General features: G+C 36.2%; 2 protein-coding genes across 11 annotated transcripts in view; one reads left to right on the top strand and one right to left on the bottom strand.

Annotated features, from left to right (window-relative positions):
• LOC129739376 (uncharacterized) overlaps positions 1–27,682 on the bottom strand; it is a 249,532-nt gene that overhangs the window by 40,539 nt on the left and 181,311 nt on the right. For 3 of the 6 annotated variants that reach the window (XR_008735842.1, XM_055730795.1, XM_055730794.1), the window contains exons 3-4: positions 2,549–2,572; positions 537–620 (exon numbers count right to left, since the gene is read on the bottom strand). Coding sequence is in view for 5 of the 6 variants with exons in the window: in XM_055730795.1 (XP_055586770.1) it covers positions 537–620; positions 2,549–2,572 (108 nt within the window). In the remaining variant the exon portion in view is untranslated. The remainder of the gene's footprint in view (positions 1–536; positions 621–2,548; positions 2,573–27,682) is intronic. The other 3 variants (XM_055730798.1, XM_055730796.1, XM_055730799.1) reach the window with 3 other exon arrangements.
• Positions 21,572–27,682, top strand: part of LOC129739375 (translation initiation factor IF-2-like) — a 73,481-nt gene continuing 67,370 nt past the window's right edge. For 2 of the 5 annotated variants that reach the window (XM_055730793.1, XM_055730792.1), the window contains exon 1: positions 21,572–21,983. The gene's annotated coding sequence lies outside the window, so the exon portion shown is untranslated. The remainder of the gene's footprint in view (positions 21,984–27,682) is intronic. The other 3 variants (XM_055730791.1, XM_055730789.1, XM_055730790.1) reach the window with 2 other exon arrangements.

Raw genomic sequence — 27,682 nt, 5'->3', positions numbered from 1 at the left:
TGGCGTTCAATTTTGCAATCAAGGCTCCAGCGACTTATAATTGGTTTTTCGATTTTTGAAGTAAATGTATGTATAAAACTACTCATAAATTTTGATTTGATTCTAAACATTATAAGAAAATTGCCATGACATTTTCGGTGTCGCAATAATTTCGTGTTCGCCCTTTACCTCGAAATACCATTACTCTCCATTTGACAGCTGGGTAGTTCGGTTGCTTCCTTTTCGTGAAGCTTCAAAGTAGAAATAAGTATATTGTTAATCATGTTTTGAGAAGCCTCCGACAGTTGTCTATTCTGGCGCTTTTCTGCTCAGAAGATATTCTTATACAACATCACCAGGTTTAGTTTTCGGTGGGGAACAGTTGTAATTCGGTTCGATTTTTTTAGATAGTCGCGAAAAGTTCGGTTTAAGTCAAGGTTTCATAATTTTAAGACGAGCAGTATTTGTATGGCGAAAAAATTTGAAATATTTGACGTTTGGGTTCGAAGATTTAGGAAGTTGAAGTACAACAATGTTATAAAAATTAAACAACTTACTAGGCGATCCTTCGTCCTTGACATCCTGCACAATCCTCCGAACGCTCTGGGTGAATTTTCCAACCAAATTGGACGATGCTGAACCTAGGAAAGGATTTCCATTTTTTTTTGTACCGATGGTGTTGAGTGATGTTCGTGGCGACGCAAAGGATTTACCGAAAATGTTGACGAAAGCGTGGGATAAATTTAAGAAGATGAAATAATTAAATGAGCAAAATTTATACCCAGTATCATAAATCAATTATGCAATCTGATAGGCAAAACGAGGGTGAATCGTGGTACATTGTTCGCCTTAGCGAAAAAAAAAAATGGCAGTACAATTTATTATCTCACACCGCAGCAGTCGTCTTTATCGCTGTCGCCATGGCCTAATAGGCCTAAGGGAGGACTGATGATGGTAAGCGGCGAAGACGACGGATAATAAAATCCTCTCTTTGGCGGGTCACGCGAGTGGTCTGTGTTGTTTTGGCGGTGTTGGTTTCCTTTTTCCGGCGCGCGGTAGCTTTGGTGGATTTTCTGGGCAAATTATGAACAAAATTACTATCCATTTACTTTTTAACCCACCTACTTTGTTTTTCTTTATATTCGTAACTTTGAAAAAGACCGTTTAATAGCAATTATGGTGAGAACATTATATATTGAACACCATCTTTGGAATAGTAAGGAACATATTAATTTGAAAATTTTTAAGAAAATACAAAAAACAGATGCCATAAATCATATGAAAATACTTAAAGGAAAACTGGCATGTAATTTTAATAAATTTTTAATTGTTTAACTCAACTTTCTTCACAATCAAAAAAATGTTGTTTTCATCATCCAGTCGAAAAAAACAATTCAACATTTGAGCATATATTCTAGTTGCGCAAATTGTGGCCTCAAGAGTCCGGAATTCTTACTACTCTTATTTATACTGAAGACATTTGTCTATAGCATCTTTTTTATTAGTTTTGTCACGATAAAGTTCCGTCCTGGACCACTGTACAATGGTAATATGACAATAACAATATATGACAATATTTAACAATAATAATAATAGTCAAACAATATTCACCGATTTATTTAATTTCAAAATTATAGAAGTCATGTTTATTTTGTTGTTAAGGTGAATAAATGTCTAGAACCATTCAAAACTGTGCTTGCAAATGTTTCATAAAATAAAATTAAAAAACTACATAAAACAATATATCTCGCGTGAGTTTTCAATACGTCGTATGAAACAAAATGTAATCAAATAGGTTTATTACAAAAAAAAAAAAAAACTAAAACTAACACAAACCAGTCGCAACTTCTTTCCTTTCAGAATATTAGTAGCCTGGACAACATATTCTATATGTAAAATACAAATTTTGAATTTGTCTAGATAACTATTGCAGCAGTTTTCTGTGAATTCTTAATATGTTTCCTACGACGTAATGAAAGCTCACGCGAGATATTTAAAATACTCTCAAATGATTGTTGCTTATTTGCTTTGAAATCTAACAATGGCAGCAGGCTGCGTCACGTTTCAATAAGCCTAGGTAACATACATATGTTTATTTTGCTCATAGTATGCCATTAAAGTCCACCAAACCTAACTCAACATTGCCAACATCCGTCATCCCGGATGATCAATTACATCCTAATTTTCAATCACCGAGAGGTACATCGTCGAGGTTTTCCGATTTGTGTTTTTTTTTGGTAGCTGCGGAAAAAACGGTGCTCAAACGTCCGGAGTTTGCTTTACGACCAGTACACTTTATCACCTCCTTCTTTGTGGCACGAGACCTAACCAATGGCGGCTACCATCGGCGGCGTCTTTTCCGCAGCGAAATTCCAGCAAAAAAACGTCAATCGGTCGTAAATTGGTTCCCGTTTAAACTTACTCATTTTTACGATACTCTATCTTCTGTGGGAGTCGAGATGATACCAGACGAAAGAAGGATTCTTTTTTTATTTTCTTCAGGCGGTGGAGGATAAAATGGAAAAAAAGGACGATTCACTTGGCTACCAGCCTACTCTGCCTTACTCACCGTAATGCTTTGGGGAATCTGAAAAAATAGTAGAAACAATAGTTGTTCAGTATTTCTTCCGTGGAATGTTATTTATAGTGCCATTGATGTTGGCTCTTAACATCGAGAGACATTCGATCTACAACACAAACAAAAAAAGACGATTCTATTGTGTGGGTGGTGAGGTGTAGCCAGGTCATACTTTCACTGTGTTCTTGTCTACGCGACAGAAACTGTAAGGAAAGGTGGTTTGTATTTTAAAATGAATTTGACATGCACTGTTAAGGTTTTCTCTGAGGTGCTGTGTTGTGATTGTCCCAATTCAGTGATTTGACAACCTGTATTGAATTTAAAATGTATAACTTTCAAAAGCATTAAGCGCACTGAAGATCTCTTTTGTATCTTGAAAATAATAGTATTAGGTACTCCTATTTAGTAACAATTCCACTGTTACGAGATTTCTGTATAAAAAATGGAGGTTAAGTGAAATGATGGATAAAAATATTTAACTACTAATTCAGATGTTTGTAATATGGAATATTTTAAACTCCACCTGGTAAACATTACATAATCCTTATTAATCCAAATTTTCCTCATAATAGTTAAAACAAAACATAAAAAGACGAGAGAGATTGTTAAAGGTACTCCTGAATTTATGAAATGCGGCTCCCGCCAGCTAAGTCCAAGATGTCAGCCCCATCGCGAGATTGGCATCCTAAGCTTACAACCTACTGCTCCTGATAAATCAATCGTTACGGAAACTGAGACAAGAAATAACCGAATTGGAACTTTGGCAACAACTTTTAACATGGAAACGAGACCTAGTATTGGAATGTTTAAACCCTTGCCTGGCCAGGAAAGCTGACTCAACTTTCTAGAGAAGCTGCACCCAAAAATGTGGTTTCAAAAAATCGAATGCCTATATAGCAAATCTATGAGTCAAAAATGCGCTGAAAAGTGCACTGTGCCAAAGATGATATGTTTGAGAACACGGGGATGCAGTTCTCTTCAACCCGTGTAGAGATTTAAACGCACATGGTCGATTGCTTAGGGTTTGCCGCTACTTACGGTCAAATGAAAGCTAAGTGGTGTTTTTTTTTCAAAATTCAGGAACGCATGAAATAAAAATCAGGATACATTAGAGTAACGGAAATCTCTGTCAAAGTCAGGACCTTGTTTTGGTCGTCGCTCCACATTTTGACCTCCTTCAGGAGTATCTTATGCAGTTCAATACCACCTATTTTCATCACATTCACAAAAGTCAGGGAAAATCAGGCTAGTTTTCAAAAATCAGGGAAAACCTATGACCTATCAGGTTGTCAGGTTGAGCTTCTAAAAATCAGGCACATCGGCATCTCTGACCACATCTAAATAAGCCAAACACGGAGAAGGAGCCTTCTCGATATTCGTAACAAACGAAGCGCAGACATAACATCTGACCATCACCTTGTGCTTGGTGAGATACGACTGAGAGTTGCGTGTGTCGAACGGTGAGAGGAGAAAGTCGGATGTCGATACGACGCCCGTATGCGGAGCTGGACAAGACCGTTAAACGAGCTTGTAGACGAGACTTCCTAGCCGAAGAGGGAGAAAGAGCCGCCGCCACTGGAAATATCCGATTACTATGCCGATGAGAATGCCGCTGAAAAACCGAGCAGGTCAGCTGTTGACAGATCGAACAGATCAGCTCAAACGCTGGACTGAGCATTTTGAACAACTCTTCCTAGTCACAAATAGCAATGGCCACCAGAACCCGCAGCTGGAAGCGCCATACCATAAGTAAGCCTCTAGGCCGCTATCTTTTCGCTGACATCTGAAATACTGCAACAACTGGATGTAGGGTATCCTCGTAAAGGTCCCGAAAAAAAAGAGACCTGACCGAGTGCGGTAACTGGTGTGATATAACTTTGATCTGTACAATTCTCAAAGTACTCTGCAATTTGATCCTGTACAGGATCCAACAGAAAATTGACGCTACACTCCGACGCCAACAGGCTGGATTCCGATCCAGACCATCATGTGTAGACCACATCACAACGCTACGAATTCCTGGACTCTCTTCTGCTGATGTTTGATCGACCCACTGAATCTTGAAAATATCTGACCAGCTCTAAGGTGCGAGGAGTCCCAGAGAAACTAGTCCATCCAGTACGAGGCATTTTCGTGCAAAGCCCTGCACGACGGTGTCTTGGGTTATCAAATCCCGGTAACTGCTGTAGTGAGACAAGGATGTGTTTTATCACCGCTACCCCTTATCATCGTAATGGATGAGATTTGACTGGATCGATTGACTAAACCAAACCGAGAATTGCCTTGTAATCCTTCGACAATGGAGCAACTAACGGACCTTGACCTGGCTGGCGATATTGTTTTGCTCGCCCAAAGACAACAAGACATGCAGAGCAAACTCGACGACCTCACCGAAAGCTCCGAGGTAGCAAGTCTCAAAGTCAATGTCGGAAAGACCAAATCGATGAAAATCAACACAGAAAATCATTCCAATTTGGTGGTAGCTGGACAACAGGTTGAGAAAGTGGAGTGCATCCAGTCACATTACGTAAGATGGTGGTACTAAGAAAGACATCGAAACTGGATCAGAAATGCCCGATTTGCGTTTGCGAGTCTCCGAAACATCTGGCGCTCACGCCAGATCCCTTTTCGAACAAAAATCCGAATTCTCAACTCAAATGTTAAATCCGTATTATTGTACGGGTGCAAAACTTGCTGTTTGAAAATTCTTCACGCACACCAAGAATCTCCGCTTTTCAGATGTTTTTAAGCTTTCATTCATCTCCAATGCTCTCAAGGAAAAAAAGCATAAATCTGATAAAAATGTGCTTAAAAGCGAGATTCACTTATACTTAGCAGATAGATGTTGGTCACACGTTTTATAGAGAAATCGTGTAACGTTGCATGCTCCTGATTTTTGGCGATTTGAAAAATTACAATTTACAATTACAACTACAATTCACTGGTTCAGATGTTCACGCTAATGGAGAGAAACATACTATGCTAACGAATGCATCGGAAACTAAAAACGAGTTTACACCCCAATGTACAAGCAAAATTAGTTAAACAAATATCCCTCACTGTCAGTCTTCTCTATACACTTCATTAAAGACACGCATGTCAGCACCACCTACTGGCGAAAGGTCCTACTAAGGTCACTGATAGTAGCACCATCACCACCACCAGCGGTAACAGCACCACTACCAAACCAGAAATCCACTAGTAGTAGTTCAGATCGTCGATGTTTATACATAATAATAGACTGAGTCGGTTTGGGGTCATTTCTAAATTTATCTAACCCTTGGGTTTAAAAAGCTTCGTTTTGGTTCAAAACTAATCCATGATTTTTGCAGACGTTACGATCTTTAACAAAGTTGTTCAGCGGAAAATGTCCTTTGAAGAATTTATTAATTGGCACAGAAACCATTAGCAGGCTCGGTTTCAACGAAGAAATCAAAATGTAATTGATTTTTCAATACAAATTATTCAACTTTTTCTAACAAACCTAAAAGTTCAAATTTACTCATGTAAACGTTCCTTAAAAAATTTGCAAAAAATCATGGATGAGTTTCAAAGCAAAACAAAGCTTTTTAGAACCCAGGGTTTACAAAATTCCAAAATGACCCCAAATCGACTCAGTCTAACTCTAACATGATAATTAGAACTTTCTCCACATGACGGCGTGCTTAATGTGTCACCTTGTTTTTTTAAAGAGTTAGGTAAATTGGTTTTATTAATATGTATGGTACAAGTCTTTATTTACAGGTCGGAAAAATGCAAAGGTCAAATGCAAGGTTGTAACAAAAATCTTCAAATTTAACATTAATTTCGGGTCTGGTAAGGTAATTTTAGTTCAAACAAACAATGAATATAATTAAACCGTTTCCAATTAAAAAAAATTGTACAATATGTACAATTAAGAACAAGGATTTAATATGTTTGTAAAAGAGGTCCGACTCATGGTCTAGGTATGATTGTACAAGATGAGGTTAGAGCTTCGAGAATGTCTTCAACAAGATTCACTCTTTGGAGAAAACGAAATAGGTACCATTGCAATGTTACATACGGGGAGGATCAATCCAGAGACAATTGGAGGGAGAGAGATCGCTAATAACTGTCAAACTTCCACCAATAAAGCGTAGTAAGGTACGGGGTACGTTACATGTTTTCCGGATCAGATCGATCAACGGTACACCTACCGCACCAGAAGAGAAGAAGGACGTTGCTTTGGCTTGGTCATCAATGATTTTCCTTTTCCCACCACCAACGCCGGCTTCCAGGTTGCGCAAAAGTTTAATTGGAGATTGCTTGATATAGTTTCTTTCTTAACGGTAGGTACGAGTTTAACGAATTTTCTGCACTTCTGCAGTGAACAATGCTCGGAGCTTAAGTGTATTCGTGTAAACCTAGCTAGGAAAAAATGTTCTAAAACCTGAGCCTAAACTTCATGCAACAAAAATCAATAGGAACTCAATTCCCACTAGTTGGCATCACTGTTTGAAAGTGTGTTTGGTGCTTTGTTGTTCTAGGTGATATAGATGGTGCTTTCTTACCAAAGCTTCGATATCGAAAAGACGGAAATAAAGGGGTAAGCAATCACCTGAAACTGAAAAAAAATGAAATAAAATATTTGATTAGAATTTGTTTATCCATTGGTTGATCAGAAACTCTGAACCACATTGAAACTTTAAAGTTATGTGCACTAGGTACTACCTTGTAAATTTAACTGCACTACATGAGTTCTACTAAAAATATGATTAAATGACCGAATAAATTCACATGAAACGTGCTTCGTCTGGCTACCATACACAAATTTGCATTATTGATGGATGGTTGTTTTGTTTATTTCCCATAGATGAATTTACGACTTGGTTCTTGGTTTTTGATGGTATCAGAACTGGAAAAAAGGGCTCCAGTTTTCAATCGACTTGTCATTGCTCAACGAAATAATTCCGGGTATATCGTAGATAAATTTGATTAGAGAATTGCAGTTTTTCGAAGACTTTTTTCTGGTTTTTCTAGCTCAGTTTTGCGGCCCACCCCCATTCACACATTTTTGACAGACAGATCTGTTGCGGCATAACGATACGATGACCATTTCCATTAACACTTTTAGTGAAAGAACTAACACTGTTTCTGCTATGCTGCGATGGATGATGGTGATGTATGGTGGGTGGGCGCTCAAAACTTGAGTCATTGGTCATGGTGTGCAATAATGAACGAAGGAAGATACGATGAGTGAAGTTGGAAAGAGTTGAGTTACAGTGTGGTTCGTTAAACTTCATTTAAAATCTGTTTTGATAAGGTGAACTCACGAGTTGACTGATATATGATACCTATATGATATATGATAATTTAAACCGTTGGATCTCCGAAATTGATCCATCTTAATAATCCTAGCCACTCAATGTTAGAGGAAACAAAATTTTGATAGTACATAAATATTGCTTAAAGCCAACCTACAGTTCTTAATCAAAAGAGAATTTTCGTAGAAACATATTTTATTAATCATAAAAAAATGTCTTTAGTTCAAATTATATTTTTGCAACTCCGCACTAAAATACCTGATTTTAAACAAAAAAAAAGTTATAAAAAGGTCTACTTTTCCTATCAAAAACAGAAGTTCTCAAGTTGTTCTTTTTGATAATGTTTTTGGACATCAAAATTGATCATGTATAGGAAAGTGCTTCGAGTGGTGAAAAGTCAAATCCTCCGAGTCTTCATTTTCCTGCGACGTTCTTTTTTCGTTGGAAAGAATTCTTTACATAGCCTTCAGCAAATGTAGGAGATTTCTAACCCCCGTGCTCTTTCAATATTTCAGTGTCTAGTCCTTGCTCTGCGACGTAGTTTCACCTCCCCGTGGTGCAGAGTGGAAACGTGTCTACAGACTCGTCACCTGTAGATGTACGGCCAAGAGAACTACACGTCACACTTGGTACAGTCAGCTACCGACGGGCTGCGTGCACGAAGATCAATAGCTTTTAGGAAAAGGTATATTTCGAACATGTAGTCCAAGTCTATCACGGCCAGCACATCTCTCACTGGAACACAGGGTGGTTTTCCTCGGGCCCGAAGGGAGTCTATGAAATTCGTTCTTGCGACAAGATGGACCTCACACGACCAAACAATATGCTCGATGTCATGGTAACCTTGGCCGAAACCACACAAATTGCTGCCAGCAATGTCAAAACGATAGAGTACCGCGTCTAAGGAATAATTATTGGACATGAGACGGGAAAATATACGAATAAAATCCCGACTCAGGTTCAATCTATTAAACCAGGGTTTAAGGCTTACCTTTGGGATAATCGAGTGGAGCCACCGACCCAACTCATCCTCGTCCCATTTGCGCTGCCAGTTGACAAGAGAGTTTCTTCGAACAAAATAGTACATTCGTTGAAGACGATTTTACGTGGATACGTGTCGCCTTCCATCGTCCTCACCTTTGCCAGAGAGTGTGCCTTCTCATTGCCCATTATTGAGCAATGAGAGGGAACCCAAACAATGGTGATGGTAAAGCGACGTTTTGATAAAGCACTCAAACTATTCCGTATCTTCTCGAGGAAGTACGGCGAGTGCTTTCCCGGTTTTATTCAAACATGATATTTGGTTGTGATTTATTTTCCAGCAAACATGTTTCCCATAAGCAGCTCCTGAAATGTCCACCGTACGAAAGCCTTTCAAATAAGGGGTAATTATCATCCGCTATCAGCGTTTGGAATAAGGGGTCATTTTCATCTGCTGGAGCTTAAACCTCTAAAAGGATAGAGGAGCCTTATTTAGAAAAAGGAATTCTCCGAGTCATATTGAATAACGGGTCAAAAGTATTCGTTAAGGAGTAGCCAAAAGTTAGCATGTAAAGTTGCGAGTTTGAGGGTGATTATGTACAATAGAAATTCCAGAATAGACTAAAGGCAATGGCTTTAATAAATGATGATGATCCCGAAACATTTTGAACTTCAAACGCAGTTTAAATATCTTATGAATGAATGTTAAAACCTTATTCTAGGTGTTGCATAACAGAATATAAAATTCAAGTTTGTAAGATCAAAAACAGCTAAGTACTGTGAAGAGCAAGTAAAATAGTTTGGAAAAGTATTTCAAATGTTGTGAGCTCATGCGTTCGATCAGCTTAGCTCGACTAATTATAATGCTCAGATTCCCGGAGGCACGTTGATATCTGATAAATAGATTCAGTTTTGCGTATGAAGATAAAACAAATCATCTCATTCACATTTCAACTGGAAGGGAATTGATAGATGAGAATGGTTTCAAAAACTAGAACGTGTGCAATTATTTTTCATCTTTCATTTGCAGCAAAGTGAAGTAAAATCGGATGATCAGAATCGGTGATCCAATCGGAAATCCAATGTTTTCGGGTCGTAATTGCGACCAATGCAAGTTTGATCTATCATACTCTTTGATAAGCATTTTTTTCTAAACTTGACAATCCCAGAGTAAATATCCGTAAAATTACATTACACCTCTCGTCGATCTAGTTTTTTTTTTATATTTATTTACTGATAAGAAATAACTTTTTGAAAACTTGGCCCACTCTCCAATGGCAACTAAATTTAATAAAACTGACTAACAGTTGACAAGCAAATGAGCCTTCCTCGCAGCCAGTGAGCCACTGTCAATAATAGTCAATATTAACCTTCCCATGCCGTTCGCAAAATATCCGTTTCGGGGAAATTTGAGTTGTAGTTGGATTTCGTTCTCCTGACTGTAAATGTTAACCGATTTTGATGATATTATATTCATTGTGTAGATAATTTGTTCTTATTACTCAAAATTTTAAAATAAAGTCGATATGTATTACCAAGTTATCAGAAACTGGTTCAGAAAGTAAAAAGTCCGAAAAATCAATTTTATTTTTAAAATGCTCATAACTTTTGACAGCTTTTCTGTATTTGAGTGTTTCATTGATGTTTGAAATCGTCAAGAATCCATCTTTCCGACAGTGTATAGATATGTTGGGGTCCAATGAAAGTTTTGACCGCTATCTCAGATCTTCCGGTAGAAAAAAATCTAACTTAAAAAAAACGATATCCAATTTTTGCTTTGCTTGGCTGTATTTCATTTCCCAATGAACCGATTTTCAAAACTCAAATTTCAATTTTTTGACGTTAATTTGATCATTATTTTCATAGAACATACTTGGTCAGTCAAAATTCCAAGTTCTTCAGTATATTGGAATGAAGATAAGAGATTTTAAATGTGCGCTTCGGGTCATATTGACCCGAACGGCATGGGAAGGTTAAATGAAACGTCACAGTACATATTACGTTGCAACCATCCTTCAGGCTTCTTCAACCTCAAATAAACTCCGGTAGGGATAAATGTGGCCACATCAAACGGATCCGGTAAATTAATAGCTGTAGGTTGGAACTATGAAGCTTTCATGCTTGGCCTGGGAGCTAGCAGCTGATGATGGGGAAATTTTCAATAAATTTTAATCAAATTGTAATGAATCAATTGATTTCGTTACCGTTCTAAACAAGTGCAATCAGCATTGAATTTAAAAAAATAATAATAGTAATGATAAGTGCGTTAAAAATTCTCAATACAGTGTTTGAAATTGAACGTTGAAACCATCAACCAATAAATTCTAATTTTATCAAACTCAATGTTGTCACAGGATATATTTGTGCTCAGAGACCAGGCCATGAATCAGCCATTCGGTAGTACCCATGCGTTTGTGAATTAATTTATGCATCTGACACTGCACTCATTTATTATTTAAATATTCCCGAGCTAGCCAGAGATGGATATTCACTGTCAAGGGGTTTGGCATAGCTCAATCATTTTGTTTGTTATTCCGTAACTAATAACAGTCAATTGATTTGTCATTGTTCTGAAGTTTACCTTGAGTTTTATTGCTGTCATGTCACCTTTATTCATAATCTAAAAATTTGAAGGAATATCAATTAACAACAGTTGCGACTTTAAAAATACGCATGTTTTATTCAGCAAATTTTGTATACACCTCGTAGGTACCTTAACTTAATTTCTTAAACCTTCAAATTGATTTACTTTTAAAACACGTTTGTATGCATATATCCAGGCTCAATAAAATAGCTTGAAAACAATCGAGGGATAGTTTTGATTGAGCCAGTAGGGGAGATATGAGCATGATTGGTAAATAAAAAACTCGACTAAGAATCGAACTCGAGTCTTCTGGTAACCTCTCCGACACACTATCAATAGGCTAAATCGTCAGATGTAAACTAGTCAAGTTGTTTGCCCCGTAAAGTTATAACGTGTTTCAAAATTAATTATAGTGAAATGTCCAAAATTTTATGATGGTGAAAATTAGTGAACAATGTGCACATCATGTTGCAATGCGTATTTATCCTTTAGATCAAGATGATTTAACGATCATCAGAGCGCATTTTCCAGTGCTCATATATTATAATATTTTCGTCACTTGAGAAGCTAGTTGTTTTTTTTTGAATATTTTTGTAAAGATGGTAAGCAGATTTCTTTTTTGTTGAAAAATTTGGTGCCAATCCGGTGGGAACTCGAAGAGCAGAGGTGCAACGAGCGAAGAAGTTAGACCAAGTGGAACGATATCTGCCTGCGGGATGCCCGAGAAGTTGGAGAACGGTTGCCATGGACCGAGTGAAATGGAGGAATATTGTTCATCAGGTTATGTCGTGAGACGGAATACCATATTAATAAAATAGGAAGGCAAATCTGTTCCTCGTGATAATTTATTTGAGAAAATACGTATTTTCTTAGAAAAGAGAGGTTCGTCCGGGTGCTAGTTATACTATCGTATCCCCTATTAAACTAACCTCAAAATCGTTTTCGTTGATAGTTATCGTTCCTTCAGGAATCCCTATAAAAGGGTACAATTATAACATCATTTAGGGTAAGTGAGCCCTATTTTGGCATGGCCCTTTTCTTGGCATGCCAACATGTCTTTTCATGTTTTTCACGTCCAAATTGAGCTGATAAAATTTGAATATATTTTCATTGCGAAGAAAAAAAATTGTTTCAAATCTGTGCATACCGAATTTTTTGATTCTTTGTACTTTATTAAAGTAGTTAATTTTTTTCGATCTGCATCCGAAGCAATTATGTTGGAAATCACCGTATGAAAATCAGATGAACTCACCTTTCTAGTGCTATTGTCAAATTCACATGCGATTTCAAACGCGGACATTCATTTGAAAAAATTGCAATAAATACTCATGCCTACAGTTTAACTCGGCAAAAAATCAAAAAATACTAGAAAGACAAAAGAATGAATATTTATTTAGGTTTTGAATAAAAATTTAAAACTTATTTTGTTCCTTTTCTTGGCATGCAACTTCAATCAATATACACCACCAGTGTTGGAAGCTGGAAGAAATACATGTTCATTAAAGAGGTATTTATAGGCTGATGTTTTCCCTTAAAATTCATTTAAAACTACGCACAAATGTTTTCATACTAATTGGGCTGTATGATGAGACCGTTTCTATCAACTTAAGCTTCGAAATAAGTTGGAGAACATAAGTGATTCGACTAACTAAAAGTCATATCCAAGCATTGAAAATGCAAAAGTCGCTATTTGGGAACCATGAATCGAAGGTACATTGGTATGCGTGCGAACAGCATTTGCATTGCAGTCTGCCCAGCAAAAGCCACGTGGTCTCCTACAGAACACAGTGGTTCGAAATTAAAAAAAAAAAACTAAGTTAAATTAAGCATCTCACAAGACTTAAGATGTTTTCCTTATCTAAAAATTGTTAGATCGATGGCAATTTATGACTTTAGTATTTAAAATACATAAGTAATTGAGTTTTGGAATCCTTTTCTATTGCTAGGGGAACCATATACTCAGATTTAATTTTTTGGAGTTTTGTTCTAATATTGTTCTTGGAAACAGAAGTTGGAAGTTCAGGAAAATATCGGTTTCTTTCCAATTATTCCTTAAAATATTATATGTGAGTCGCATTTTAAAAAAAATGTTCTAGCAAGGTATACTTTCTAACATTTATTTGGCGTGTCAAACCACTGCGCAACGCCCCGGACATTCGAGATAGCTCTTGCTAGAAGCTCATAATCTCAGCTAACAAATTCAAAAGGGCAAAATTTAAAAATACCATTCAAGGAATTTTTCAATTTCTTACTTTATGAAGTCAAACTCCACAATATGAAAATAGTTGTTTGGTAGTGAAAATAACCCTATGTGTCGCAATCGCAAGTTTTCTAGAGTATTTTACTATCAATTTATGGTCTATAAAAACTCAAAAGGAATAATTTAAACAATGATTTATAAATGACAACACATCATGATGCACAGAACCATAGAGATGTCGTAAATGATCTGTCGTTAGGCTTAGCATTCCTGAATTTGTCCAGTCAGCATTCAAGTCAGGAAATTCTTCAAAAAAAAAAACTGAGAAAAGTTCAAAATAAGATATTTCAATTCAACGTAACAAAAACACTTTCACAATAACCGCGTTCAAGTCGTTTTTTTTTAAATAATTCGTTGATTTGACACGGCTCAAACCTTTCAGTATTACTCCCGTTCATGTCGTATTTGATTCTTATTTTGATGAAATTGTCTCAAAAAACTTCGCAAAATTGATGAACTGTGAAATCTTTTTATAAATTTCGAGGAGGCCAGATACAGATATTTTACCTCAATATTCTAGCAGCTGGATCACACCAACTTTTTTTTAAAACTCTACGTTGATAACCTGGGCTAGTCTAGATAAGCCCATGCCATCTGAAATACTTTTCCTAGATTGATTGGCTTTATTCAGATTTTATCAGTCCTTCATAAGTAACTTACTGTATACATATTGAAGAAATCACTCGCGGACATAATTCGTTTCTGAATCGGTCCCCAAATGAAGGTTTGGTTTTCATTCATAAACCAATGATTCTTGTTCATACAAAAATATTCTGAAACAACCTGAGGTGTTAATAATCATCACTTTGTTTAAATGTGTAAAAAGTTTAAAGTTTTAAAAATTAAAAAAAAAATGCGACAATTCTGGACTTCCGACTTTTTGAAATGAAAGCTTATTCTGTGCTTCCCTTCCAACCAAATTTCATCGATGTTTTCAAAAGCCTTTTTGTTGTATGAGTGAAGCTCGGTGTTCCATTGTCACATAGAACTTTATACGCTCAGCTGACGTCATTCTGTCAGTGGCCATATATTCAGAATAGCCAACGATTCTGTTAACTGTCAATTGAGCGCTGTTGGTAAAGATCTATTGCACATTGCTGGTGGCCAAGAATCGGATCATCAAAACGGCAAACAATTGGTACGGCGGCCAAGTAATTGGAGCACCGCAGTGAATACTTTGCATGCATTTTGCTTACATTAATGAAAGTTTCATAGAGAAAACATATTTTTGTTGAACTCTAAGCAAGTTAGCAAGTAAATTCTTCGAAGGATGTTCTATGGTGCATTCAACAGGAAGGCTGGAATGTTGAAAAAAGGGTAAACCATGCCTTAGGTGCCAAGGTCGGGTACATTTACCCTATGACTTTTTTGCAACTTCAAAAATGCACGTTAATTTTTAAACAATACATCATGACGATTCAAATTTTATTTCGAAAGTGTGCTTCTATAATAAAATTTTTGAATAATTTTAAGACTAATTTGTATTTGGTTTTTTTTTTTTTGGTCCTATTAATTTGGTTTTGATTAATTGGTGTTTGAGTAGAGTTTACTAGTGCTTTTTGCCCTATTACTGCATAATTGGAAGCTTTTTGCTGAGATCATGCTCTCGTGCGAGCAGATTGGAAAACTATTCCATTGCCTGGGTAAAAAATTTAGTTTAAGAGAAACGAAAGCGACAACCGTGGTAAAATGTCTGTAATAAATTGAAAAATATCCATCACTCAACTCAAAAAAAAAAACGTTTTCAATTGTTCTAACAAATTACTAAATCAGCTGGTAGTAGGAAAATTGGTTGGAATTTTTAAATCGAAGACGCTGAACTGGATCATATCACAAGGGCGAGCGCAGCTCTAAGAGATCAACAAAGGAAAACTTTGCGCTGTTGCGGCTGCTCTCGTTCCGTTCACTTTGAGTTTTAATGATCGGTTGTTAGCACAGGTGTTGAGGACTGGGTTCTGACTTATCTCGCTTGAGACGGCTTCTCGAAGCAAGCTAGTAGCCGTGCGTTCACCTTAGAAGTATTATAACAACTCGTTGGATGTAGATGATGTGGGCAGAGTTGTAGTGATCATTTTTGATAGATTTCGAGCGGCGATTTAAAAGAATTAATGTTTATTAGTGAATTTTTTAGTGCAGTAGGTACAATTTCAAATTGGAGAAAAAAATTCCTAGTTCATTAAAATTAAATTAACATTTCAAATGCTTTGAACCACCTGGAGAGGAAACATAGCTCAGAGAAAATGCGCTTCAAAGAGTTTGTGTTTCACAGTTTTTCAAACATTTTTGGGAAAGTTATAGTTTTCTAACAAACAAAAACTTATGAAATTAAATTTCTATAAATCTGAAATTTCATCAAATATAATTTAAAAAATGGACAATTGTTTGGCATTTTCAGCTCAAAATTCATAATATTACTTTTACCTCCTTCCACTCCCGTTGACTCTGAGTGCTTTATAGTACATATATGAACTTGTGCGAAACGTACACAAAAAGTTAGCTTTCATTTAAAATTATATTCGACAGAAATTGAAATAGATTCGATTTAAACTGTCAAAAGCACTAAATCTTCCCGTCAGATTTTTGCTTGGTTGTGCCAACGAATTAAAATAATGAATTGCTTCAATTACTGAATGTGCATGCAGCAAGCTATCAGCAAGTAACACGAATGGTAGCATAAAAATGATGCATTCTTCTTAACTCTGGCAGTTCCGGCTTGATAACGGAAAGGTTAGTCGTTTTCGTGAGTTGTGGGATCATGAAGTTGTTCTAAACGACGACGACGACTGATGACGGGATTTTCTGCTGTTGCTGCACCATAAAATATCACTTGTTTAAGTATGAAGGATACATGACGTCTTCGACAGACTGGAAATCGTGATAATGTGCTTCGTTCGCGACTTTTGAGGCAGTTCATTATCCTCGATTTTAATTAGCTTAATAAAAAAACTGTTGTCAATTATTTGAAACAATATAGAAAACAATTCAACTTTCAGAAAAAAAACAACAATTTCTAAGAGAAATTTGAGTTTTTTATTTGATTTTACAAATAATCTGAATGAACCCAGGCCAAATCCTGGATGTTTTAAACAATACCTGGTCAACTCGGCTAGATTGGGCTTATCTCAAATTCTTTATTCATTGGCAAGCCTGGCAAGAAAAACTGGAATAAACGTCAATCCAAGTATGAAGGAATACTTCTTCTGTACGATCTACATTGAAAGATACCCGGATACAACTAAGATGTTATACAGAAACTATATGTTTTTGATGATTGTGTAGCTTCTTCAATATTACTTTTGGGTATTTTGCAAAGTACCGTAAACTGGGGGAATATTGATATTTTTTGCCTCAAAAACAAACGAAATTTTACCATTATGCAATTCCCTAGGTTAGGCTTGCCAGACGGTTTTAAAAAAAGCGGGACATTTTGAGAAAAAAAAGGCGGGACATTTTAAAAATTTGTTTAAAAATGTCATAAATTTCATATGTGAATATGTTTTTTTTTCTAATCTACTCTAACAGTGCGGTGCTTTTTAACTTGACTATAAAGTTCTATAAATCGATAATGGAAACAAAATTTCAAAAAACAAACCAAGTTTTGATTGTTTTAAATTCAATTTGTAGGCTTTCAAACGTAGAAAACAGTTTTCAGATATTTCAACGTAAGCCTTAGTTTTTGATGGCTATGTGGAAAATTCCATGTTGACCAAGGTTACCCCGGTGATCAAAATAGCCCCTGTTTACAATACTTTATCATACATTTTCCCACGAAACATAACCGCTTATCAATCTTGAACACCCAAGATCGTGAATCACCCAAATTTTCGGCATAAGTAACTAGGGTCATTACTACCCGTGTACATTACCTTCTTGTAATAAAATAGTTCCGGTAATCGTAAAATCTCATCATTCGATTGTATAAAATATCACTCCACGCGTTGAAAACGGTTTGCGTGCAGTTGAAACGAAAGCAAAGCGAGGGAAATTCCAATAGCTAAAACAAGTGTTAGCAGTTTGTTAATGAAGTGGCCAGCCGGCTTGGTATAAGGGCGGTGTAAATCATTCAAATTTATGCGAAACTTCAATAAGAGGTAAGGGACTTCCGTTATAATCATTGGATTATGTTTTATTATGTAACCTGTTCAAGTAGAAACTACTTTTTCAATATTCAATGAAATTATATTTTAATTGGCCTGATATTTTAAACTGTAAAACAAAGTTTACAAACAAAATTTGGTAGTAATAAGACTTATGAAGTTGCTACTAATATTTCGTACAAAAATCCTTTCTTCAAACATATCAAGATCATATTTACAGAGAAAAAAAATCATTAATTCATAATCATTCGAATGGACACACTGTAGTGTTCAAGTGTAAATAAAAGGCGGCAGTGAAAATTCTACCTTCATCACGTGTTTTCATCGAGAGCTAATGCACGTCGTGGTACCTACACGCTATCTACGACCGATCACGGCATGCTACGTTTATATTGGCGTCTCCCGCCCAATCAAGAGTGAGATGTTGAGAGAGAACTTTCGGACAGACGACGGCGTTGTTGATGTCAATGTCTGGTAAACCCTGGCTTGTAAATAGAAACCAGTATCTTGAAGGACGTCGTTCTAGTAAGAAGGCTGATTTTTTATGTGTAATTTATTCATTTTTTGTTTGCTATTCGCAGCTAAGATCTTTTACGATAAATATTGCTACCGTTGAAAAAATTTGCATCTCGAACAAAAAATCCAATTCTGATTTGAAAACATGGGAATCAGATCAGCAGATTTTTAAGATAAGTTAACCACCCACAGTTAGTTGATTTTTGTTAATTTATTTTCGGCATATCAGTCAAATTGTATATTCTTGGAGAAAGAATATCAGACATGAAAATTGATAAAGATGGATAGAAAAGTTAGGAGAAAATTTTACAGATGTTGAAAAGAGCAAAAGATTTATTTAGGAAAAGTAGGACCGGGATAGAGGTGGCACTACCTTAACCTTTTCAATGAAATTTGGTTGGTTCGAAACTTACATGTGTTGAAAACGTATAGCCCGTACGGAGTATACGTGTTCACCACATGTAAGCTTAGATTTAGTTGAGATTTTAGAAATGATTAAGTTTGGAAAAACTCATAGTGCCACTGTGGGAAAGATGACTTTCCAGATCATCGGAAACAATTAGATCAATGCATGTTACGATCACAGAAGTTTTTCGCTCTCTGCTGATGGGCCGCTTAAAGTTTGCTGAAGCCTTCCGATAAGTATCCTTTCTTAACGCTTCAATTGGGCTGACTCTAGAATTATTCAAATATTTTTAAAATTTAGTAGTTTAAGTTTTTTTTATATGAAGTAAGAGTTTACAAAGGATGACCCATCAACTCTCCCCCAAAGTTGAGCAGCTTTCAAGTTAAGTTTGTCTCTAAGTGTGTATACATTCACTGATAGAGCGATTTTACCTTTCGAGCTCTTAAAGACCTCGAATGGTTCTGTGTTCTACTAACGTTTCTTTCGTTTCTATTTATTTTCAAGAGCGAGTAAAGGCGCTTTATCCTTGGTCGATGACCAGAAATGATTGTTCACTGGAATCTAAAACGGTATAACGAAGAAAACTAAATCGTAAAATTGCAAAATCTTTTCATTTATCACGTCATATTCTTCAAAATGCTTCTATACGTAAATTTTGTGATTTCTGTGACCAAAATAAATCATTTCCAACCGCTGAAGAAAGGTCCTAGAGATTGGCGAACTTGCTTCACATTTCGCATGATTTCTTCATCAAGGAGCATTTTTCTTAGCATGCTTCCAACGATACTACCCATTTGAAACACATGGTACGTTTCTTCCTGTTCCTGTGTTCCTGATGTCTCTGCGTTCTCTGCTCCATGGTAGGCTCAACCATTTTATGTTTTTGATTATTTTAACATTTTTATGTTAAGATAATCAAAAGCATGTACATAGAAAAGAAGAACAATAACGTACTCTTTTTTTTTTTTCTTTGGGACTCAGACATAATTTCTGGCTGTGTAATTACGATTAGTGATTAGTAATTGATAAACGATCAATATTAGGGGTGGTCACAGTAAAATGTTGGCCCTTAAAAACCTACATATAACTAAGGTCTATCCTAATAGGTGCACATGAAAAATGATGCAATAAAGAAATTTTTCGTATTTTTGGGGCCTCCTAGCAGGAAACGATTTCCCATTCCATGTGACCGTCATTTCGTTTCATATATAATTAGAAATTCAATTTCAATACGATCGATCCACTTTTTTTTTAAATATTGCACAAGTACCGTAAACTGGGAGAACTTTGCTCACCGGGGTAACTTTTATCAACATGAAATTTTTGCAGAATCATCATTAACTAAGTCTGAAGTTAAAATATCTGAAAACCGTTTTCTAGGTTTTAAATCCTATAAATTAAGTTTCAAATAGGCTAAATTTAGTTTGTAGTTGAAGATTTTTTATATTACTTTAAATGAATTTTTTCAGTTTTAAAATATGTTTTTTCGAAGGCTCACAAACAAACACCTCCTCTTATAAAATGATAGCATTGAGAAGCAAATGGGTTGATTTATATGAAAATTTAATTTTTTTTTCTTTGTTTAGGTAAAGTTTAAGAGTTATTTTTATGATCATTTTATGAATTTTTTTGGATATTTAAATAAAAAACGGACATTATCTATGAGAAAGCCCGTATAGAACTAATGACTAAAAACCCTATCAAATAGTTAAGTTTGAATAGAAAAAAGAGCATGAGAACAGTGGGGGACCTAAGGAGTTGCATGAAGGTAAAATTTCATTTGTTTTTAGGCCAACACATATTGAGAAATGTTTATAATTTTTGCCCCTAATTGTATTCAGCAACATTTTCGATCTTTTGAGTATATTTGTTTTAAAAGAAAATGTTGAAAAATTCAAATGATTCCAAACAAAAAATTACTGTTATTGATGTTTTAAGCCTTCTGAGATAATTGGCATCAAAAACAATAATTTTGAAAATGTTGAGATACGTTTTTTCTAAACGAACACAAACAAATACAGGATCTCAATGAAACTTGATGTTTCCTCGAAGAGATTCCTTTTTCTTAACTCAAAGCGTACATCTTTCGAGGATATAATGGCTAGCATCTTACAAATGCTAAAACCACCAACCCAAAGAAAGTTTACTGTGTATGCCGTGACCGGGATTCGATCTCATACCCGCTGGCTTAGAAGACTTGAAGGCTATCCTCTACGCCACGGGCTGCGGCTCAAACGTTAACGTTAACGTTGCGGCTAAACGTTAAAACCATAGTGATCAATGTTACCCCGAAACATGAAATCTGGTTTTGTAAAAAACATTTGTTATAGCCACTAATGTCGTTTGAACATTCTGCTATCAATGAATATGTTTTATACTCCTTACTTCAGTAAGCTTTTTTAAAACTTTTTAGTGTTACAAAAAAGCAACCCCGTCCTAAATATTCGCAAATGAGTTAAAAAAGTGATCAATGTCCCCCCAGTTTACGGTATGTATAATTTCCATTTTACATAAGTCCACCTAACATGAACGGTCGCTTTTAGTTTTGCTAATTTATTGCATCTGTTTTGTTGTGACCCGAAGTCAGCGGTGCAATATGATGTATATATGTAACAGCATCTCTCAATTCCTAAAATGTTGACTAGCTCCGATAATCAAAGCGCATCGATCGCCAAAATGTTGTTGTTATTGTTTTGGGGGAGCTGTCGCCGATTCGTATGGCATCTTCGGCTGTTATTCCGGTTTTCGTTTGTTTATGTTTCGGTTACGATGTTTCTGTTTTCTTGTCTGTGGTGTGTGAGTCAGTCAATCGACAAACCGATCGGATCGTCACTGGCACTGACACTGAGTTGAGCTAAGACCGAAACCTCTACCCATTCATCTTACAACAACCGCGGCTTAGTCTCAGTAAAGTAGGCGCTGAAACAGGTCGCGTTCGGCAAAAACCGCGTGCGTGCTAAACAGTGGGTTTTTCGTGAACTTGGGCGAAAAGCGCGGGTGATTTGAATATTTCGCGATCGGCGCACAAAAGTGTTGTAATGTTTTGATCCCATCGGGAGCTGTTGGTTAGTTATTTGGAGGAAGTTCAATAACTTTCAAATCGGAATCAGTTAAGCGATCGGTTTAGTGCCTGAAATCTCACGTGCGGGCTGCTATTAGCATCTTAATGCTATACCTTTGGTGTTGATCATCCAACGATTAGCCGGTACTGCCTTTTATCTCTGTGGCGATTGAAAACGTGCGTGAATTGTTGCTGCTGAAGGCAGATAGCTGATTTAATCTGTAGTTTTTGTTAATGTGAGTGTGTTGATTAATTCAATTATTGCTATGATTGGCAGCATTCAACTCGGAGCAGATCCGTGAGTTCATCCATAATTTTATTCAAGTTTGAAATGATCTGACCGGTTCGATTTTGTTTGAATGATATTTGATGTGGCAACTGTCTAAGTCGAAATTCGTTTTTGATGATTTTTTTTTTGGTTTAGCTGATGATTCTGCAATATAATTCGCATCAATCAGCTTAGCTATTTAAGACGTTCTGGTTCATAAACCTAATCTAGGTGGCCATCAATCTTTCAAGGAAATTGGAGATCAAGAAGGGTGGTCTGAATTTTCTACAGTTTTTTTTTAATTGGTGTTGGTGGTAAGTTGCGTGCATCATGCTAACTTTTTCATTAAAGTAGTAGTTTATGACAAAAATCCTTACTAACTAACTAAATTCAAATTTTCTCTAAAATTCAAAACTGAAATCTATCAATGAACGATTTTTGAATATAAAAAAAACGGAATAAGCCTTTTTTTAAAAAAACTTAAACCGTTTGAAATCACAATTTGTAAAAAAAATATCATTTCATAAATCGGAATGGATAGTGGTTCTGAATTCTTTCTATTCTGATATCTATTTATGCATTATTGAGAATACTTATTTTGAATTCTGATTCAGAATAATGTAGTTTTAACTCTGAAACTTGAAACTGATTCTGGATTTTTGAATCTGATTTTAAGTCCTGATTTTGATTTCTGTTTAGTTTTTTGAAATCTTATCCAATTTAATTTATATTTAACTTCAATTTGTAATGTTCCTTTCTGATTGTTAAATTTAGATTTGAATTTATGTTTGTGTTCGAAATCTTTATTTTTTTGGTAGGATTTGGTTTTTTTTGTTGCTGGGTTTCATTTCAGGAAAAATGTACCCGTTATGCTTTTAAAACAAATTGCATCCACAAATCCCTGAGACGAACTCAATTTATGTTACCTTGTAAGTTCATTGAAGTGTGTCGAGAAGCGGTTCGAAAAGGCAATTCCCAAAGCCTTACCAATCCCATGCGGATGAATTTTCTGCAATTGTTCCACCGAGAGCTGTTTCGGAAAAGCGTAAACGGCGTTCAATGACTTGGGGAAGACTCAATTTGGTTGACTCATTCTGCCAGCCACGCTCTTCGATATCATCGGCAGCAGTGCTGAAAAATGTGTGATTTATGAGTGCACAGACATTTGTCTCAAGCCAAAATTTATGGTCGATTTTAAGTGGCACGCTGAAATTTCGTTGGTTAGGTAATTTAGTATCGACAATAAATCCATTAGGGCCCAGCAGCCAAACAACAGCCGGCGCTATTACTTACTAAATATACTTCTCGCTCTGGAGCAGAATGGCAACATCAAAATGCGAAATTCAAGTGGAAGAAACAGGGGAAGAGGAAGAAGAGACCTGTAGAGTGACTGGAGCGGAACTTGTTCCGGAGACTGGGACTTACTGACTGTTGGTTGTCTGCATTATGTGTCGTAAAACCGGTAGAACGCAAATTCGGGATCCTCTGGCAGGCGGCTGACTTATGTGTGAGGCCACGCTGCTGTCGAGCGTGTTGTTTCGTAGCGGCACTTGAAATATCGTTACGCAAAATTTGAGGCAAATTGGTTTGCTAAGGCCGATAATCATGAATTTGGTTTTAATTTAATGTTCTTAGGCATGAATTTTCAGGAGACGTTTTTTGACATCCAAGAAACAAATAAGGTATCACTTGAAAAAAAAACAACATGACAAGACATGACAAGACATGACAAGACATGACAAGACATGACAAGACATGACAAGACATGACAAGACATGACAAGACATGACAAGACATGACAAGACATGACAAGACATGACAAGACATGACAAGACATGACAAGACATGACAAGACATGACAAGACATGACAAGACATGACAAGACATGACAAGACATGACAAGACATGACAAGACATGACAAGACATGACAAGACATGACAAGACATGACAAGACATGACAAGACATGACAAGACATGACAAGACATGACAAGACATGACAAGACATGACAAGACATGACAAGACATGACAAGACATGACAAGACATGACAAGACATGACAAGACATGACAAGACATGACAAGACATGACAAGACATGACAAGACATGACAAGACATGACAAGACATGACAAGACATGACAAGACATGACAAGACATGACAAGACATGACAAGACATGACAAGACATGACAAGACATGACAAGACATGACAAGACATGACAAGACATGACAAGACATGACAAGACATGACAAGACATGACAAGACATGACAAGACATGACAAGACATGACAAGACATGACAAGACATGACAAGACATGACAAGACATGACAAGACATGACAAGACATGACAAGACATGACAAGACATGACAAGACATGACAAGACATGACAAGACATGACAAGATATTACATGTATCTCATCTCCGAGCAGCTGCAGTTTTGTCAATGCGCTATTAACCAAAGCGGACATGAAATTTTGACTATTGAATTATTTGGTCAGTAATTTCATCGAATGTATGACTAATTTTCGATAAAAATGTTCGAAAACGATTATAAAAGGTACTTCTTAAGCAAATGTGGCAACATTGTATCTTTATCTTGTACAGAAACAAGTCCTCTTTGCAGTTCAATAATAATTTTGGACATAGATAATTATACTCGTTCACATTGACATTGACAAGCACCTTTTCTGGGCGATTTGATGTAAAAGTAAACGCTGTATGTAATATAATGATTTTTGCAATATGGACCTACTTGTATGATTCTATCCGTTATAAATTTTAATTGCCAGTGAGTGATTTCTTGATTTTTTTTAAAAAAGCATGGATGCTGAAATCTGACAGGCTATAATATAGTTCTAAATTTATGCTTGTTTTTTTGTTTTTTTTAAATATTTTTACGAACAAATATTTAATCGCAGGTCAATACTTTTTTGCCTCAATGTTCCTTTTGTGATGAAACATCATTTTCTTAAATTTTCTTCTCAACATAAGTAAACCTCAAATTCACAGCACAACTTGAAGGCTGTAGCACGTACCGGTTGAAATCGTAAAATCGGAATTCAAAACGTTCCTCCGCTGAATTTTCCAGACACGGTAAAGTGAACATTAAGAAATAACAAAAAGTATTATTTTATTCAATGAGCTTGAGGAATTTTAGGAATTTGATTTTCCAGGTCGCCAAATTTGCTTTGCTTTTTTCTTCTTTCTTTATTTTGACAATTGACGTTTGTTGCGCCTGGACAAGGTCGTCGTCGTCGTGCATCGAGGTATCGTTTGGTTTGTCTTCACCAAATTGAAGCGTGGCTTCTATTTTTATTTTTTGCAAAAAAAACGAACATGCTGGTGAATCGTTGGGAATGTAAACAGCATCGCACCCAACGAATAAAGTCGTTCGTTCTACCGACAAGTAGTTCTATTGTTAAGATTAAACAGTGAAGAAAAACATAGCGACATTTGCCATGCATCGAGGATTTCAAGGTTCCTGTCCAATGGAAGACAGAGAGGCTGAAGGGAACGCAAATTTCAGTTTTATTCCATTTATTCGTGCCTTCATCATTAACGGAAAGCTGAACCTGAATTCGTGACGGGCAACTTTATTCATCGTAATGTGTTTTTTGAAAAACCGATCATGGCAACCTTTGTCAGCAAGCTGGGTGTAAATATGATTATCTCTGAAGCGTTTGCAAATATCCTGAAACGAATTCAGCGCCTGTTGGGAATCCAGGAAGTGCGTCGGTGTCGGTTTTTGTACCGAAATGAGCGAGTAATTGTTGAAAATGGAATGATTCACGCTTTGTAAATTATTCATAATGAGCATTCTGGCAGTTGCAAATTCATTGGAACAATATACCCGGATGATCTAGGTCGGTACTGCTCACGAAATGCTCTTTATCTGTGGAGGGATGTGATTGTAAAATGAATATGCGTTTCATAACTCTTCAATGTTATTCGACACCAATCATCACCAATCGAATTATGATGAGTTTAAACTGGAGGAAATGATATCATTTTTGAGAATATCAAAGCACTGATTACACTGACATGACACTTAGAACAAAAATTCAACCGTTTTCTGACTTATTTTTTTTTTGTCAGATTTTGTAGGTTCGCAATACCGACGGCAGGTGGCAAACTTGAAAAATGTGACAAAAAATGCCCTGTAGGCAAAATGTACCTGTTTAGTCCGATTTATCGTAGAAATTGCTTGAGTTTTTTTTTAAAGTTGGGTGGCATTTCCTAACTGGGATAGCATTGCTTCAAATCGATCGATGCGCACTCTGGAATCGATATTGCGTACTGTTGGAAAAATTATCCAGAAAACGAAATCGAGTGTCCAATCAGTATGGTCAGTGATTAAAGTTTTTCTCATTTGCAATGATTTGCTAACGTTTAATGGATCGATGGATGAAAGAGATGTCACCACTAGCGTGCATGTAAAGCTGTCAAATCTCGTGCTCAGAAAAATTAGTCGCATAACATTTCACAAGGGCGACATCAGCAGTTTGCTCGTATCGAGAAAAACGTTTTTGAGATTTTGGAATAATGTCATTTTTCAGTAAGTTTCTGATATTTGCGAATTTTGTCCAATCTTGTTTTCGATTCTAATTACGTCTGGAAGTTCGCCCAAATCGTCGGCCATTTTGTTTTGGTTTTATAAATACTCTGTTTGGTCCTACTCGAAAAACTAACTATTCCGTTTAGCTGTGAAATTATGTAGAGTATAAAAGATAACGATTTTTTTGTGTTTGTGTTATAAGTTTATTGATTTGAACCTAAAGAAGTACTTGAGTGCATACAATCAAATTAACTACTCCTTTATTACTAAAATAACTCAACTTTTCATTAACAGATTTCTTATATTTTGTTTACTCTTTATAATTCCAATATGACCAACCCAAAAATTCATCTCGTTAATTTACCGCCAGATATTAGCAGCAACTAGTTTGTTTGAAGATGCGACAGATAAAGGGTGTTTCGATTAAAAAAGGTCAGACTAAATGGAGTATTTGATTATTAAAATAATCAAAGTATCTTTTATTTTGAAGTTCAATATGTATAAAAGACGGAAAAATGCTCAGTTAAGATTTCGGTTGACCTACTCCAAATTAGTCAGCCTTTCGTTTAACGCCTGCCATCAGATTTTGTACAGTCACTTTATCAACTTTCTTTGCCGCAAAACTCCAGTTTGCCTTGAACTGCTTCTTGCTGCTAATAGTTTTGTTGGGTCTTCTTATGGTTCTGCTTAACTATCGCCCAGTATTTTCCGATTGGGCCAAGTTCTGGTGTGTTGGAAGGGTTCTCATCCTTGAGCATAACCTGAATGTTGTTAGCAGCTGACCACTCCAAGGCCCTTTTTTCATAATGGCATCCGACCAAAACAGTACAGACAAGTCATGTTTCTTCAGGAAAAGAAGCAAACGCGTTTGAAGACACTCTTTCACATAAATTTCCTGGTTGAAGGTCCCGGTAGCAACAAAAATGTAGCTTTTCAAGCAACTGGTACAGATAGATTGCCAAACGAGATATTTCTTAGCCAATTTTGATAGTAGAATATGCTTGAAAATATCAGCACCTTTCTCCTTCTGGTTGCTGTAAAATAATCTTGTCCCGGAAGCTGTCTGAAGTCTGACTTGGCGCCTTAGCGTAGGTTTCGTCGTCCATTTAC

Source organism: Uranotaenia lowii, chromosome 1, assembly GCF_029784155.1.
Source record: "Uranotaenia lowii strain MFRU-FL chromosome 1, ASM2978415v1, whole genome shotgun sequence".
NCBI classification, from domain to species: Eukaryota; Metazoa; Arthropoda; class Insecta; order Diptera; family Culicidae; genus Uranotaenia; species Uranotaenia lowii.
This window is presented reverse-complemented; position numbering and strand designations above follow the sequence as displayed.